Below are 18,492 nucleotides of genomic sequence, written 5' to 3' on the forward strand. Positions count from 1 at the left end.
TCTGTTCTACATACATATTGTATGTAGCAGCCATATCAGCCATATCACCCATATCCCATAGCAGCCATATCACCCTGCAACTCACAACTGGCAACCCACTGCTGCTAAGCAGGTGTGAGCCTGGTCAGTACCTGGATGGGAGACCTCCTGGGAAAAACTAAAGTTGCTGCTGGAAGAGGTGTTAGTGGGGCCAGCAGGGGGTGCTCACCCTGTGGTCCATGTGGGTCCTAATGCCCCAGTATACACTATACTGTAAACAGGCGCCGTCCTTCGGATGAGATGTAAAACCGAGGTCCTGACTCTCTGTGGTCATTAAAATCCCAGGGTGCTTCTCGAAAAGAGAAGGGGTGTAACCCCGGTGTACTGGCCAAATTTCCAATTGGCCCTTACCAATCATGGCCTCCTAATAATCCCCCTCTATGAATTGGCTACATTACTCTGCTGGTGAGCGTTCTGGTGCACTATGGTGGATGCTACACATTGGTGGTGGTGGAGGGGAGTCCCCATTACCTGTAAAGTGCTTTGAGTGGAGTGTCCAGAGAAGTGCTATATAAGTGTAAGCAATTATTATTATTATTATTATTATTATATTGTACACATGCAGCAAAATGTGATTATAAATACATTTCCTTAAATATCAATGCATTTTTCCTTAAAAAACAATGCAATTTATCAATTTCCTTTTTTATTTCGGAGAAAACCACGTTCAAACTTAATCTGTTTCAGAAGGGAGGTTCACAGCTAGAGCGGAGGAATCGTACTATCCCACAATGCATTTCCCGGCCAGATTTAGTCATTATTGTTGACGTCATGTAGGCGCTCTGGGCACAAATTGCACTATCTGTGGGAGGGAGGTCGCTGGTGGTGTTGTGTAGGTATTGAAAATTCTGAAACATTTATGTTAGGAATTAGGAGTTACTTTTTTATTTCATCGTAAAACATGTGTATGCTCCTGATATCAGGTAAGATGTAGTACAATTTGGTTTTCTAAAAAAATTATTTGTGTGTGAAAGTGGGGGATATATGCTGTGAAGACGCAGTGTTGGGCGCTAATGTTTGTTTTTTTTTCTCTCCTAAGCATAGATGATAATACTTGAATGTTTAATTAATATCCTTAACAGTGTTTATATAGATCTAGTTCTCTTTGCACCACAAGATTCGGTTCTGTTTTTAAGCCTTCCTGTAACAAGCGCTATCTTTACAGTTTTCTCTAATAAGTCCATTGGATCCTTGGCGTCTAAATCTTCGTTACGACAGGAGAATAATAACCGAATTGTAAGTGAAGCGATAGAAATCGGTTATGGGGGCTTAGCGTTGCATTGAAAGGGAGACTGTCTCCTACGCTGTGGTCGTTAAAAAGATGCCAAGAACACGTACAGAGGCGCCCTCGGTGCCACCGGCTGTGACAGCGGAGACAGCAATCGCCTCCGTCTGCAGCAGGGCTCCACTTCGTCCTGACCGTCACAGCTATGACTGTCAAGCACGCAGCGTCTGAGCAATCCTAGATAAATGCTTTGCAACGTACAGCCAGACATGCATATTAGCCCGGAGTCTTTATATTAATGCTGCTCCTTGTTCGCACTCCTGCACTTTCGTGCGCGTGTTCCAATACCTCCTTGAAGCATACCATCTGTTTATTAAAAGGCATTGGGAATAAGTGCTGACTTGAGTGCTTGATCGGGTCCCGGGACACGTTTTGGGTGTACCTGCAACACCATATAGGAGGTGGTAGTTAACGTTCTGACTTATTGCGCCTTGCATTGTGAGCAGAACCGGTCATGTCAAAGAAATGGAATTGCAGCAATTCTCCCACTAACCTCAAGGGCTCGAAAGTAATGATGGACCCACTCAATTCGAGGTTCGGGGGCAATGCTGGCTTTTGTGCTGGGCTGTTGTTTTCCATTCACGTGTTAACACGAGTGTTCATTAAAGGGTTATGAGAGATTCTGGGCCTTTTTGCTTTAGGATGAAGTGGAAAATAAGGAGGCTGACGTTTCTGTTTGCTTCGATGCATGAGTTACTTATAGCATAATTGATTGTAAATAAACTGAACATTTATTGTGAAGGGTCTGGGGTCTTTTTACTAAAACCTTGCTGTAAAGGTATGAGAGTACCTGGACATAGCAGTCTTACACGGAGTGCGAGTAAAATTCTTTGCTCATACTTTGTATGTGTAATTTACCATATTCCATGTTGTTCTTTTTCTATTCTATTTAACATTACCAGGTTCCTGAGGGCCTTGGTCCAGCAGTTGGTGTAGAAATCGCAAGGTCAGCCACATTAGACAAGTTTTCCAAGTCTTACCAACTTCATTCGTTCAATTCAGAACAGCTCTGTCCCTAACATGGCTATTTAAGGCTCAAAAAGCTTTTTGAATAATATCCATATTTTGTTGCTGTTTTGAAACGTTTGTGCAGTATATCCATTGGGATATAGGTGTTTATCGCATGTGGCTGTGAATATTTAAAATAGAAGTACACAGTTTCTGTTCTTGTGGACTGCAGACTGTGAGGTTTTAAAAAGCTCTTTGAATGATCAGCAGCTGATTTAGTAGTTGGGACAATTGTTTGATATACCCAGGTAACATAATTGCATGCTTTAGATAACACAATTAAACCAGGAAAACAAAGGTTAGTATATTTCTCCTTTTAAAAGGGTTTGACTTGTTTTCATTTTGGGTAAAATATAATGGTCTTTTGCTTTGGGGGGGGGTTAATGATATATTTAATAAAAACACTAACATTATGTAGAACTGTTTCAAATAGATTTACAGTAATTCAACATGAATAAATCAGAAGAAACAACTTTTTTCATTAAATGAATGTTTAGACGAAGTTAACATTTCTGATCTTATCTCCACTTCACATCCCTATTACTAAATATTATGTTTATTTTGAATCATGATTCAATGCTGACCCTGAAGTGCCACCTAGCCCTCTCCTTAGGCAGACTCAAATGTTTGAGTTCCCAAGGTGCCCTCCAGATTTATTTATACTGTACTTATGTTGCAATAAAACATAATGTAAACAAAAGATTTACTGATTGATGTATCCCATTGAAAATAAATGTAAAAATCTGTGTTCTTTATAGCATTGCACAGATCAATGTCACATTTGTCACAAATTAAGTCAGGAAAACACAGCTGTGTCCACATGTATTTGCACCCCTGTAGTTTGTGTTATTTAAACCTCCTCTAGCAGGGATTACACACTGTTCCTGCCAGAAGAATTGCTCTAGGTCCTTCAAACTCTTTGGCTTCCATTTGTGAGCTGTCTTCTCCAATTCAAACCCCAAAAATGTCTGATTGGATTGAAGTCTGGAGATTGAGATGGCAAGTCAAGAACATTATTTCATGTGTGTTTAACCATTTTTTGTCAATTGGGATTGTGTGCTTTGGATCGATGTCATGCTGCAATGTCTGTTTTCAGCCAAGTGTGTGCTTCTTAATAGAAAGGAGGAGTACTGGTACTTTATGTGTTTGAGTTCTGTTTCCTATATGGTATCAAAGGCTTCAGGCCTGGTAGATGCAAAGCAACTGCGAGACATAAGACGCCCCTCCAGATTTCACAAAGGGAAGAATTGTTTTGTAATTGTGAGGTTCACCTTTTTTATACCAAATGTGATGCTGGCGAGCTTATCCAAAAACCTCCGTTTGTATTTCGTGTGATTGTAAGACATGATACCATGGAATTCAAATTACCATCTACTGTTGCTCGTTCTAAGGAGAAAATGAACAATTTCCTGTTTAAATAACTATTAAAAAGGAATGAATAAATGTGCCCCTCGTGGCTTCTGGAGATCAGTATTTTAATAATAATTCCTTATACTTAGATAGCACTTTTCTGGACACTCCACTTAAAGTGCTTTACAGGTAATGGAGACTTCCCTCCACCACCAATGTGCAGCCCCACCTGGATAATGCAATGGAAGCCGTAGTGCGCCACATCAGCTGTCAGTGGGGAGAGCATAGTGGATTAGCCAATTCATAGTTGGGGGTTATTAGGAGGCCAAGATTGGCAAAGGGTAATGGGAAATTTGGCCCCTACTCTTTTTGAGAAACGCCCTGAGATTTTTAATGACCACAGAGAGTCAGGACCTCGGTTTTACGTCTTATCCGAAGGACGACGCCTGTTTACAGTGTGGTGTCCCAGTCACTATACTGGGGTATTAGGACCCATAGTCCAGGTAGGACCACATAGACCACGGGGTGAGCGCCCCCTGCTGGTGCCACTAGCACCTCCTCCAGCACCAACCTTAGTGTTTCCCAGCAGGTCTCCCATCCAGGTACTGGCCAGGCTCACGCCTCCTTAGCTTCAGTGGGTTGCTAGCTGTGAGTTGCAGGGTGATATGGTTGCTGACAATTTTTTTAAGGACAAGTATGGTAATAATATAATTAATTTAGGACTTTGCTCTGTATACTTCTATTATGAGAATAAATCATACTTTATTAATTATTCAACAGCTCATTCTGTTATGCATTTTTGTTTGTATTCAATCAACAATATGAATAAATCTATAGGGCTGTGTAAATTTTTATACAGGAGAGTTATAGATGCATAACTTATTTCAAAATTCTGTGATTTAATTACATAGTTTAGCATTTTTTGAGTGTGTGCTTTAAGACCAGAATGCATGAAAACTGGTGTTTAGGATGTTGGTTTTACATTGTTTACCTTAGAATTTTATTTAATTGTTTAGGGAATCAACTCCAAATGGAGTATAGTGATAATAGGTATTAGTTATCATGAAGTTATAGTTTGGGTATTATTGTGTCTTATTTTGAAATAGTACCCATTTGTGCTCTTGAATAAATATTCTGCTAACACCGCCTTGTATTTAGATTAAAATTTGCAGTGGTTTCATAGATATTCATTTGGATTTTTTTCTTTTCCTTGTAGTCCTCCAGGGACAATGCTGATAGGCTACTTGGGTTATGGAAGTAACTGGCAGAAGAGCAAGGAATCACACAGCATCTTTTACAAGTAAGGCTTGATTGAAATAATCCTTAATTATCATCCATCACACCCATAGCTGAAGTCTGTTATGTGGTAGAAGCTTTGGTTCTTTCATCCATTATTGTTTATAAAGGGGTAAGTCGTTCATAAACCTTCCCTGATGTAGAATAATTTCTTCTTACTGGCTCCTCTTGGCCCACTCACTCTGGTCTTCAAGAAATGTTAATCTTCTTGATACCATCTTTAATGACAACAGCCTTTTCGTCTTTGCCTTGTGAAGCTTACTTGCTTCCTGGGTTTGACTATTTCAGATTCACAAACTCTCTCCACATATGGGTGCCATGCCACTCTGCTTAGTCCTTTCACCCAGTTTCTGTCCTTATTGTTCCAACACCCACCATGAGGAATCTGGTCTGTTGGTCTATTCCAAAATTAGTCCCCACCCAGATATCGAGCAAACGACTCCTTTTCATTTTGTTTGTCTTGCTTCTTCTGTAGTCAAGCTTGCTTCTATTAAAACAGCTGAGCCGCATTAAATGTGAAAGAATATCATTTCTTTTACCAGTGTGATTATCAAATGTTTGGGTGGCACCCAAAAACAACAAATAACAACTGTGTGTTCTCTGCCAATATAAATAATTCTGTTATCAGATTTCACTGAAAATAATTTAAAAATATTATTTTTCTTACACATCCACCTGGTGTGGCGCAGTTGTTAGCATTGCTGTCTCAGACCTGGGTTCAGCTCCCAGGCTATCCGTGTAGAGATAGTATGTTCTCCCCATGTTTGCGTGGGTTTCCTCTGGATGCTCCAGTTTCCTCCCACAGTCCAAAGACATACTGGTAAGATAATTGGCTTCTGGGAAAATTGGCCGTTCTGTGAGTGTGTGTATCTCTGTGTTTACCCTTTGATGGACTGGCGTCCCACCTGGGGGCGTAATGCTTCCTGAACCTGTTGCCTGCTGGGATGGGATCCGGCTCTCCCATGGTCCTGTATTGATTGAAGTGGTGAGAAGATTGCTGGATTTACACACCTGGTGTGGAACTACCAGTTGTCTTGACATCTTGTCTCATAGAAAGATCCCCTGTTCCCACATAAGGAGAATGAGAAAACCGTTCACTTTTTGACATTATTTGGGGTTCGTAGCAATGCACCATGCCCGTTGGAGATGAGGTGCAAATCTGCAGGCCCCTGGGAAGTCCCAGGCGTTTTTCATTTTCCCTGGCACCGAGAGAGTATTGGCCACCAAATCCCAACCCTACCCCTGCTGGCACTTAGCCATTGGCGTGTTGCCGTGCAGGTATCCTGGGCACAGTCAGCTAGCAACTTGACCGAGGTGTGGAGTTGTGACGTCTTGAACGTAGAGCCCAGCCTGTACTTGGAGCGAGTGCCCTCAGTGTTTAAGCCACCAAACAACCACCCTTAAAAAAAGCTTACACATGAGCTGTCCTTTAATTTTTAAGATCACTATTATTTTAACACATAGGAGCAATCCAGTAGTTTGCATTGAAGATTAGGTTGCATTCACTGCTCAGAAATGTTCATCATCCTTCTTGGGATAGTCCTCATTCTTCAATTATGAACATTATACATGTTTGTGGTTCCTGTATGCGCGTACAGTTGAGTGTCTCGTTTTTGCTTTGGTTCAGTACTGTAGAACTAACTCTTCATACAGCTGCACCTGCAGGCAATGCAGCTGTGGTACGCCAGTGTGCCAAATACTACAGTACCACTGCGTACTAATTAGTGTCATTTATACCAAGTGTTTTAAAACCAATTGAGCCCTTCTCTAGGATAGGTAAAGATGTACCGTAGATGACTCATGTGGAGAAGCATTAGATCTAAAGAGAAATAAGTATTTTTTCATACCATTTTTTTCTTATTTTAAAATTTCACTTCAGTTCACTTTGTTGTTGTGTCATAATGGGGCTCCTTTGCTCTGAGGTTTCCGTGGCAACGGCCCACACACAAATGCCTACACCCCCTTACAATCTTTCTAGATGTGTTTTTCAAATGAACAATGCATATATATGTAGATTTTCTTTATGCATGAGGTTTAAATTAAATTTTGAGATATGCTAAACAAGTCATTTTGTTTCCTGTTTGCTTTAATATAGTTTCTCCATTACCTGGGTTTTCGCAATGCAAATACTGAAGTTGGCCACTAAAAGAGGTTTAGAAGAATAGAGTGAATTTTAATAACATGATGGACAATCAATAAATGTACTTTTTTTACAAGCATTATTTTTAACCATTAACAACTGTTGTGTATTCAGTATACCTTTTTAAGAATTGCCTTGGTTTATAATGGTGATTTGTAATTTTCTCATTTTGTAAATTGTTTTGTAATGTCCTGTATTTGTTTGTTTGTTTTTAATCTGTAACCAGGCATTCTCATCTGCAAGCCTTTTCTGATTTGGTATATTGCAGTATTTACATTTTGAATTCATTTTTCTAGTGCAGTGAACCTCATGGCTCAGTGCAGTGTCCATATGCTTCTCCTTTTACTCTTCAGAATCCTGCAGACGTCAGCTGAAGGTATTGTGCCATCAAACATTGCTGTTGTTTATGTTTACCCCCCCCTCCCCCCAGGATGGCCAAAAATATCCCAGGTCTGTGCCACTAAGCATTACTCCAGAAATGCAGTATTTGATTATAGTGCTGCTAAAGTGATCATTCTGGGTGGCATTAAATGTCAGTCCTCTGCTCAAACCACAGTACTTCACTGCATCCAAGTCTCTCCGCTGTGACAAATATACCACACTGCTTCCCTCCCAGTCGCTCATTGTTAATCTCTGAACTGCACTGACTTTCGCTTTATCTCTTGTAGCTATTAGATCATGTTGTGTCACAAGCCCTTAGCAATGGTTATTTAATTGCATCGATTTCTTAACCACTTGATTGAAGCAGCTTTTTACTCAGCCTGTCAGTTTTAATTGCTTGACCGCAGCATGTTCCTCCCACACCCCTGCTGTCCAGCTCTGTTTTTTGTTCAGTGTTCCAATGTTGATCGTGTGTTGATCTGCCTGTGTTTTCTTGCAGATAAGGAAGTGCTTAGAGGGTTACATTCCCCTCTAAAATGTGTCTGCAGCTCCTGTGGGCTGCAGGAACGGTGCATGGGCCAGCGCTGCTTCTCCTCGGTGGCTGTGAGTGGGGACACCCCCGTGTTCCAGAGGGGCTGTCTGGAAGGACATGAGAAAGGCCGCATGACGTGTCAGACTCCACACTCTGCCAGTCAGGTGGTTGAGTGCTGCTCGTCGAACCTGTGCAACTTGAATGTCAGCGCTGAAATGTTGCTGCCTTTGTTGCGCACAGGTATGTACCGATGTATCTCCCATCTTAGATATTCTGCTTTTGGACCCAACATTAGGATCAAACTTTGAGGTAGCAAATCAAAATCCACGACCAATAACCGTGCTCTTTTTGTGACCAGCCACACATGTTTTCGAACGTTCTGTGCTTTGCTTCACTAAAGCATGCCCGAAACAAATTAGAATCGGTTAAAGGAATGGGCAGTTTGAATGGAAAGTGATTTAAAAAAATAATTGAACTGATCCAAGCCCTGAAGACAACAGAAGAGTCAATAAATACCATACAACCAATTTTGCTCGCAGATAGTTGTAGTCTGATTAATGGACTCTTGTCTAATGGCTTTTCAGAATAATTCCACAGTTGCTTCTCAGCTCTGCTCTTAGTGCAGGATAAGCGATGAAGTGCAGCTCTGTCTTGTGTGAGGACAGGGCAATGTCTTTCAGGTTGTGCAACAACCTTACTGTTTCCTGGTTCCTCTTAGTGCCAGAGGGGGAGCCAATCCAGTACGGCGTGGACGTGCTGATCATATTTGTGGTCGGCCCGTTCGTGGTGCTGCTCCTTCTCTCTCTGTTGGCCGTGCTGGTGTGCCGGCGGCTGCACCACAGCCGGCTCCAGAGGCTCCACGAGCTGGATGCGGAGCAGGGCGCCATTGATGGGCTGATTGCCTCTAACGTGGGTGACAGCACGTTAGCGGTAAGCTGTGCTTTCGTCCTTCGCATTGCTTCTTGGGTGCAAACGCGGTTGAAGCGAAGCCCAAAATATTTCGCTGTTTTGCTCAGGTTGTGCAAAAGATCAAGGCAGGTCCATGTGCCTGGAAGGAACGTGTGAATATACAAGCAAGGCCTGTAGTCTTTTCTGCAGAAAGGCATTAACTCCAGCATTCTTAAGAAAGAAAGGAGGACCAAGGATCCTTCTTTTTTTTAGCTGTGTGTGTATTTCTGAGGCAGGGATGGAGCCTAGTGAGGAATCTCTTCAGCGGTGTTCGTGTTTCTTTCTGCCCCTGCAGGATTTGCTGGATCACTCATGCACATCGGGCAGCGGTTCTGGTTTGCCATTCCTGGTACAGAGAACAGTGGCTCGACAGATAACACTGGTGGAATGTGTCGGTGGGTTGAGGATCTATAATGCATTTCTGCCTGTGTGACCAGCACCAAAAACGTGCATGAATTCTAAGTTTGTGCTTAAGAGTTGGATAAAATGTAAAGCTTTTTTTTTTCCCATCATACAAGAGAAAGGCACCCTTAAATTCCTAGTAATTGCTTGTGTCCTTCCCTTGTTATATCATAATCACAATTAGTTTGTATATTATCTCTTATTAATAACATTTAATCTTGTATGTCAAAGGAGTTCAGCCTTTTATAGATGAACTCAATTTAAAATATCCTGTAATACTAATTGCCTAAGATCAGCTAGAAATGATTGAGGGAACGTCCTACTTTTAAATCTCACTTATGAGGGCATGTATTGTAACACCTTTGTTACTTAATTCCAGGTTACACTGTATGTATGTGAAAATCATAATCTACCTCTGTGTTCAGAATTTCAGGTGAAATTACATTAATCTTAATTTCAATATTTAGTTCATATTTGGTTTGAAATAAGTATGCACTAATGAAATAAGTTCTTTAAGCAGTGTTTTATGATGTGCCATGATATTTATTATATCACTTTTATCTTTCTGCATGTTTCTTAATGTCTCTACTGAGACTTTGCCATTCTCAAAGCAGTTTCCCAGCGCATAGCAAATTGCCATTGTGTGGTGCTCTGTTGTTCAGGTCTGAAGCTCATGAAGTGAATCTAACATTTTTAAAGTAATACGGCTGATTTTGTTAATAGTTCTTTCAGTAGCAGCTTTGGTCTTGCCGTTTTTTATAAATAAACTGTAGAAACAATAAAATACAAAAGAAGAAGTAATCAAGCAGGAAAAGTCATGTGAACTACTTTTTGACTTGAAAATTGAAATTACAGTGTGGGGATTTGTAGCATTTCTGTTGTGCAACCATTACAAATATAGACTTTTTGATGATATCCTGCGTTAATGTAGCTCTAGAATGTTTTGAGCTGAAAGCCCCTTTCACTCAGTTTACACTACCCCAACTGGGACACAATTTATCCACTGCTTAAGTGCTGCACCTTCCTGGGGTGATGTGCAGCAGCAAATGAATGAGCACAACCCCTTTACGGATTAGTTAGCAGGAAAAATGAGAAATTAAGGAGGAGATTTGGGAAGGCCAGACTGAGTGAGGCTAAAGTGAAGTTTAGCCAGGTGACTGGAGATCAGACGACAAGTTTGTAACGCTTGACTTTGGTTGGTCATATTTCTCTCCTTTGCTTTTTGGTGGCCCAGCTCCTTGAATATTTTCTCTTTCTAGGCAAGGGGCGTTATGGAGAGGTTTGGCGAGGACAGTGGCAGGGCGAGAACGTGGCAGTGAAAATCTTCTCTTCCAGAGATGAGAAATCTTGGTTTCGGGAGACCGAGATCTACAACACAGTTCTTTTGAGACATGAAAACATTCTAGGTATGTCTAATCAGGAGCCCAAATGTGAGGATATTGTTTTGGCTTTTTATAAAGCTGCTTGTGTGGGAGTGGGGAAATGAATGCATTCAAGCTGGTCACTTCTTTTTCTTCACTGATGTATTAAAGGGAAATCCACACCATAGTGAAAGAAATTGAAGTATCCTATGAAAAAATACTTGATGTGTTTCAGATAAAAGCTTTAATCTGTTATTGTTTTAATTCATATTATTGGTTATTTTTACTTTGTAAGTGAATAATAATATAATTATTATTTTAACAGGAGTCCAGTATTGGGAAGGCCACCAAAATGTAATATGTTCTTTTTCTTACCATTCTGCATTTCTTTTTTAAGAGAATAATGATGAATGGTTATTCCTTTTCTATTTGAGCAGTTTGCCTGACATTCCCCTGCTTCCTGGCCCTACACTTTTTCTTTTTGAATTGAGCAAAACTGATTGGTACTAAGTGAACCAGACTAACCCGATTTTATTAACCTGTCCTACGGGAATGGAGAGTTAAACACCACAGCAGTCTTTAGGATCGGCTTTTGGTTGGATTCACAAATCGATTTTAATGCTTCTGACCTTGGTTAAAGGGTTAAAGGTACCCTGCTGTTAATCGTCCTGAAGACTTCTGAGACTATGAGTAGTGATGCTGAAATTTGATCAAGTTTCCATTATTTGGCGTCAGACTGAATGTGCATGCCTGTCTGTACTGCAGACCTCAGACTGTGCTCATTATTATTTCATTGGCGTATGAAGAGTGCAGAATCTGAAACTGTTTTTCTTCTTCCTCCTGCAGGATTCATGGCATCAGACATGACGTCGAGGAACTCGAGCACGCAGCTGTGGCTCATTACGCACTACCACGAGAACGGCTCGCTGTACGACTACCTTCAGCGTGTTGCTGTGGAGACGGTGGACGGGCTGCTCATGGCCACCTCCGTGGTGAGCGGCCTGGTGCATCTGCACACCGAGATCTTCGGCACAGAGGGCAAGCCGGCCATTGCTCACCGTGACCTAAAGAGCAAGAACATCCTGGTGAAGAAGGACCTGCGCTGCTGTATCGCAGACTTGGGTGAGCCACGCCGAGTCTGCCTTGGACTGCTGCGGGCCACCTGACGCCACTCTGCCCCCATCATCATGGAGGACGGAGTGGTGGCTCTGTGGCTAAGAATCTGCGCCTATGGCTGGAAGGTTGCTGGTTCAAATCTGGCAGCCAGCAGAGGAATCCTACTCCTCCTGAGCAAGGCTCTTAACCCCAACTGCTCCAGGGGCGCCGTACAATGGGTGACCCTGCGTTCTGACCCCAGGCTTCTCTCTCCCTGTCCGTGTGTCTCATGGAGAGCAAGTTGGGGTATGCGAAAAGACAAATTCCTCTTGCAAGAAATTGTATAGGGCTTATAAAGTGATCTTATCAGTTAACCTGTCACAAAGCAGGATATACAAAATACAAGTGCCCCCACCTTGCTCACTTTCCATCTTTGATTGATTTGATTTGCTTGGTTAAATTTAAAATGAGATGCTTGCAGTTAAGCCGAGGCAGTGTTTGGTTGTGGAGAAAGTGATTTGTCAATTCCCTGCCGAAAAACAATCTGGTTGGAAAAAAGTGAAGCACAGGAACTTCATCACCATTATCTGCAAATTCAAGCCCTGAAAAGGACTGCAACGATTGAGGTGTTTAATTTTTAATGCTGTGTGGCAGTGTGTACGTTATTAATGTGCCACCAGTAATAGATAATATTATCTATAGATAATAGATAAGTCTATTAACTTTTGTAATAGACTAGAGGGGTGGAAAAGTGTCAGGGAAGTATCTGTACAGAAAGTCCAGTTTCTCTATTTGAATTTCATTTGAGCCTTCACTACAGTATGAAGATCTTTTCTCTGGGGAGTTGATTGTGGCTTTTTTTTTTCCTGTTTGAAAAGGGCTGGCGGTGACGCACTCTCAGACTGACAATCAGCTGGACATAGGCAATAACCCAAAAGTGGGTACAAAGAGGTACATGGCCCCTGAGGTTCTGGATGAGTCCATCCAGACTGACTGCTTTGATGCGTACAAGCGTGTTGACATCTGGGCCTTTGGATTGGTACTTTGGGAGATTGCCCGGAGGACTTACAGCAATGGTAAGATACTCAAATACTATGCATCATGTTTTGAGTTTTAAACAGAGCTGCTTTGCAGAGAACCTTTTTTAGCTACCAGACCTTTTCCTGAAGTGGTTACAGTGTTGAAAGGTAGTGTTAGGTATTCCTTTGTCTTTTTGGATAATTTTGAATGTTCTTCCGTTATTGCCATTGATTAAGTTGCTGTAGCAGTTATTTATTTAGTTGCTAGGGAAAAATAAAGTTGTGAAACTAATGATCTGGGCAGCATTTTTATGCATTTATAAAATGATTCAAAATTCAAACGGGGTGGAAATAATTTTCTTTGTTACAGATATCATATTAGTGGGGAAAAAAATAAAAAATGGCTCCACATCATGACAAAAATGGGAAAATTGTCTGTTTCTCCGAGATGATATTTAGATCAGTTCAATAGTTTTAAATTTGTCTAATCTTGTGTTCCAGGTATTGTTGAGGAATACAAGCCACCCTTTTATGATCTTGTGCCAAATGACCCCAGCTTTGAGGACATGCGCAAAGTTGTATGTGTAGAGCATCAGAGGCCGTTCATTCCTAATAGATGGTTCTCCGATCCAGTGAGTATGAGCGCTTCGACTTGTTTCATCAGGTTTTAGTCCTGGGTTAGACGGCTGGGGTGCAGAGATTAGGTTTGAAGTGGCTAATTTCTAAGATTTTTATACTGCAACACAAATCGACGGAGGCCGAGTCACTTTCTGTAGTGCTAAACCTCTTGCATGACTCTTCCCCCCCCAGACCCTGTCGGCACTGGCAAAGCTAATGAAGGAGTGCTGGTATCAGAACCCCTCGGCAAGGCTCACAGCTCTGCGCATCAAAAAGACTCTGGACAAAATCCACAGCTCCCTGGAGAAGGGCAAAGCGGACTGCTGAAAGGGAGGCCCTGTGTGACAGACCAACGGTCCTTCCAGGCAGGACATAGCTTGTATCAAGGAAACCCAGGGTGGCAGGGTGTCGCCCACAACTGACACGCATCTAAACACTAAACGCTTTGAAGAAGAGTCAAAAGGGCAGTTTTATTTCTTGGTATAGTCAACTTTTTGTTTTGCTATCCATTTTATTAGTCACGGGTACGTTAACTCTGGCTTGTCCCAACCAACAAGGCGCATGTGCGTTATTCAACAAAGCAAGTGTCCCTAGGCAAGGGAGGGCAGCTGTTGATGTTTGTGTAAAAGCACCCTGCAGGCACCCAAACTCCCTTAGACCCAGGGATCTGATGCAGAAGAAGTGACATCATGGTATTGAGTTCTGCAGCTCCTAAGAAACATTTTTGAAAGTCCTAAATTGGTGGAGTCTGGGTGTTATGTCGTCTGCATGTATTTTCGAAGTAGCCTGTTAAGATACAGGTCTGTTTAGAACATTGATTACTCTCACTATGGTAAGGAGCCATCTGATGGAGACTGTTATGGTTGCACTTTTAAAGGAGGGGTGCCCAAAACGTTTGGTTATCAGTCATGGAGTAACACTTGGATAGAGGAGCAGGACTGAGGGGTGTATCATTTAATAATATATTTAGGCTTGCTGCTATTCGATTTTAAATTCATAAACACTGAATTTTAGACAAATGCTGTTTCAAAATACAGTAGGGTCTTGACATTCATGAGGATTTGGCAGAGAATACATATATGTATACGTGCAAATATGTATACTATGTATGGTTAAAATACATAAGTAACCCTTTTGTCCTTTACATGAAAGTTAAAATACTAATACATTGGTTTTAAGGTAATTTAAATAACACTGATCAACAAAAAAAAACACAGTAGTAATCACAAACATATAGTAACTGAAATAAATTACATGAATTCCTCTTTCTCTCTCTGCCTCCGTCATTAGCACACCCCACTGTAATGAAACGGGCAATAAAATTCCAGGCTCTCTGACAAAGTTGTCTCCAGCCTGTCATTCCCCACAACACCACCACAGAACCAGGAGTGTTCGTTACAGTGAAAGACCACTGTGAAAGACCAGCGGACGCTGGGTAGGGGGTACTTGGGCAGGGGACAGGTGGTGCTCATGCACTGGCAAGATTCGTCTCCCGATCCTAATCTGTTGAGCAATTCATTGGAAATGTGCGGTTACCAGCCTTCAGCTGGGCTACATCCCGCACTGATCTTCTTTTCATCCAAAACCCCATCAGCTAGACCGAACTGCAAATAAGCAGAAGTTAAATTTGCAAATGTAATTTAACACTGAAAAATGCTGGTAAAACCACATAATGTATATTAATTCCCCCCTCAAAAAATAGAGAATTATTCAGTTTATTTTTTTATTATTTATAATGTTTGTTTTGTTTGTCTTCTACACTGAATGACTTAGTCTTACTGTCTTGACGGTTTGTTTAGTGACATGGTGCTGCAGTGCTTTCAAAGTGCCTTGAAACGAGTTGAAGAATATGTAGGCGGAGACGACTCTTGGGCTCGGACTCCTGTTAGACAAGTTGTAAAGTCCATGTTGTGAAACAATGTTCAGGTCATGAAGGTATTTCACTAATGGTTGCATACAATGCTTGTTTTACAAAGCAGGCTGAAAAAATGTTTTTAAAAAAACTAGTGACGGAGTACTAAAGCTAGTCAAGATGGCAACCACTTGCTGTTCGTTGTAAAAAAAAAATAAAAAAAAAAAACTCTGGGCATCAAAGATACCAGATAAAGATTGTCATTTAATGTAAATGTAATTCTCACAGTATAAGACAGCCAGGAAGTTAACTGCAGGTTAAGCTGCTAAATTCAAGTCCCTGTCATCCATAAGATGCACCTGCGGCAACCTTGTTTTTAATTTATGAGCAAGGTCTTCCATCAGTGTGGAGACGTGTTTTGACAAGATGCAGTTGTGCAAAGCAGAAATCATCGCACTTGACACACCTGCTTACTTCTGCCATGCTCTTGTCCCATACTGCCTTCTGTTGTCTCGGGCTGTACTGGGACTGAAGGAGAAGCAGGAAGCTGTCAATCAACCAGGCATGAAAGTTACAAAGAAAAGGAAGCCATTCATCTCATTTAGCCTTTTTGGTTATTTGTATCTTTGAGTCTTTGCTGTGCCCAAAATTATTTAAATGTGCAGTATTTTAATTTGCCTTGGGGGGGGGGAAGAAAAGCATAAGCTAAACGATTTGATGCTAGAATAGTCATGTTTAATTAGCTGTAGTTGATAATTAGTTTTATTGCATGTTGTGTATATTTAAAATGTAGAATGAAAGATTTCTGTTGAGTAGAAATATTATTTTAGCAGTTATTCCAATATGGAAATGAAAACGTTTTCTTTTCCAATTCAAGCCAAGTGAAATTGACCTGAATTATTAATTTGCAAATATCAATTTCACTTACCTGAATTGGAAAATAGTGCTCAGAAAACAGCAGTTAATTCTTTAAAAATGGCTGTTCATTTGGAAGGAAACAATCAAATAGTACCAAGCCTAGATATACCACTACTGATAGATTTTGTAGGCATTGTCTCCAAGCAGTGAAAGGTCATCTAGGAAGAGACAGGGCGAGTTCAAAAAGTAAGGCTTTTATATTCAAACATGCCAACACAGCACATACAGACATTTTTATAGGTTTCATGGTATCACATACAAGAGTGAGCTACAGTATATGTTCAGCCCCACAATAATACATTTGCTTTGTGCAGGTTTGGAGTGGAAAGCTACTAAGAGATACACAGGTATACCTGTGTTTTGTCCACAGTAGCCTTGGGGGCAGCTGCAGTTGGGTAACATCCTCATTCCGAACCTTCTGGTCAGTAGTTTCACAAGAAATATGCTAGTTGAACTAGGGCATCAGCATGCGTTTGTGTTATCTTGACAGTGACAATGAGTTGAACATTCTAGTGATGCCAAATGTTTCTAAGCCTTAACTTTGCTTGTACGTAACAAACTCTTCTAATTATTGAGGGAAGCAAACTAGCACATTGCCAGAGATATACTTTCTCTCCACTTCAGTTAGATGTGTTGGGCCTGAACGAAAGGGCTGCCAAGTCACATGGGGACTGGAGCACTGCTTTTTGGACACCCCTGCTTTAGAACATGATGAGTAAAAACACACAACTTATTTTATATTATTTTGTAAGCCTTTCCCCAATCACTCTTAATTATGCAAACCTCCATAGATTTAATTAAGGTGATGTGTTGGTGTTTCACTACCTGAATGTACAAGCTGGCAAGTTTTCTTCCTTACAATATCACATCATATGCTTAATTTTTAGAAGGTATTTTTTGCTTTGGTCTAGGATGTCATTTTTTTTTGTGTAAGTACCCTGACTGTTTTTAATTGTAAATCATAAATATTTACTGTACAACTACAATACCCACAGCATGTACCAGTCTTTATGGTGGCTATTTTAATAAGCTACAGTATGCTTTATCTTGTGTGCATTAATGCCATCATATATGTTGATGTATAGATTGGAGCTAAGCAGGCCTTCAAGTGCAATGCCATTAATTTTTCTAGTATCAGAAAAACAGCCTGAGAGACTCAATATGAAGCTGGATTTTAGCTTTTCTTTTTGTAACACTTCAAAATGTGAAATTCAGCTCCTCTGTGAGGCAGAGACTTTGTGGAGGAAACAATAGTCAGAATTTCTGTATTCATTGTTAAAATGCAAAAAATATTTAGCCCTCACATTAAAGCACTGAGCCCCTTCGTCCTATTAAACAAAATTCAAAGAATATAAAAGTGCTGTTCATGAAGTCTGCCTCTTGCGTTATTTGGTCCCAAAACCAGGATCATTAAGGTACAGTAGGATTAAATTAATCAGTGGCAAATGCTATTTGTTTTGCATATGACCACATAAATTATACTGTACTGTTACACACTGTATACTACCATTAACTTAGTGCCTTCATGCACCACCATGCTGATGGATTACATGCAGTACATTCAGGAGCTCATTAGGAAAAGTTTATATATTTAGTGTCCTGAATTTACATATTATGGAGCAACAAGAGTCACACAAAGTTTTCGGTTTCTGTGTGAAGAAATGTAGGTGTTAAACCTGTTCGTATGTCATTCTGATGACACATCTTGGGTCAGCTCAGGAAGTGGCTTTAGGTTAACTTTTAAGTTAATTGCCTGGAATATTTTAATGTTTTTAAAACTGTTCTTAATTCTGCTCCCACTGAAAGGATTTAAGTGCAGCAGGAAGGAAAATTAAAAGTAAATAAACTGATTTTGGTTCGATTTTGCAAGGTGCCTGGGCTTCCAGAAAGTAAATTTAATGGACTAGTATTTCTTTTAAAAGACAGAGAAATCAAGAATTTGACAAAAAAAGAAAAAAAATGGCAGCATTAGAAAGCAATTGTAAGTGGATCTGATGCTGACAGAGTAGAATCTTAAGCGAAACCAAAGCTGGAGCTACTACAAAATGGGGAATTTCACTGTGGCAAAGATCTCCATTCTCGTTTTCTCTTGGAATCTATGAAAATGTTGATTTGTCAGAGCTACAGTCTTAGTCACTTAATGTTCATACATTAGGAAGGAGGTCATTTTGGCTGGTAAGGCCGTGGAGAAACTATTGGGCCAATCCTTTGGAAAATGAAGCCACAACAAACATTACCACCACGGGAA

The 18,492-nt window shown here is 40.7% G+C and overlaps 1 protein-coding gene across 11 annotated transcripts; it reads left to right on the top strand.

Moving 5' to 3' along the window:
• The first annotated feature begins 766 nt into the window (after nucleotides 1-766).
• acvr1l (activin A receptor, type 1 like) lies at nucleotides 767-15,607 on the top strand. Of its 11 annotated transcripts, none has more exons than XM_088615115.1 (12): nucleotides 808-962; nucleotides 2,227-2,270; nucleotides 4,899-4,982; nucleotides 7,415-7,494; nucleotides 7,999-8,271; nucleotides 8,750-8,961; nucleotides 9,275-9,374; nucleotides 10,641-10,787; nucleotides 11,589-11,864; nucleotides 12,716-12,913; nucleotides 13,358-13,488; nucleotides 13,667-15,607. In XM_088615115.1, the coding sequence occupies exons 3-12, from the start codon at nucleotides 4,912-4,914 to the stop codon at nucleotides 13,799-13,801; spliced, it is 1,623 nt and encodes a 540-aa protein (XP_088471241.1). In that variant the 5' UTR covers nucleotides 808-962; nucleotides 2,227-2,270; nucleotides 4,899-4,911; the 3' UTR covers nucleotides 13,802-15,607. The 11 variants fall into 11 exon arrangements, with proteins under 11 accessions (XP_088471311.1, XP_088471278.1, XP_088471301.1 ...); XM_088615168.1 differs by having other exon boundaries at nucleotides 7,472-7,494; XM_088615143.1 differs by having other exon boundaries at nucleotides 822-875.
• Nucleotides 15,608-18,492: the final 2,885 nt, after the last annotated feature.

Source organism: Lepisosteus platostomus, chromosome 2 (assembly GCF_059453375.1).
Source record: "Lepisosteus platostomus isolate fLepPlt1 chromosome 2, fLepPlt1.hap1, whole genome shotgun sequence".
Lineage (NCBI taxonomy): Eukaryota > Metazoa > Chordata > Actinopteri > Semionotiformes > Lepisosteidae > Lepisosteus > Lepisosteus platostomus.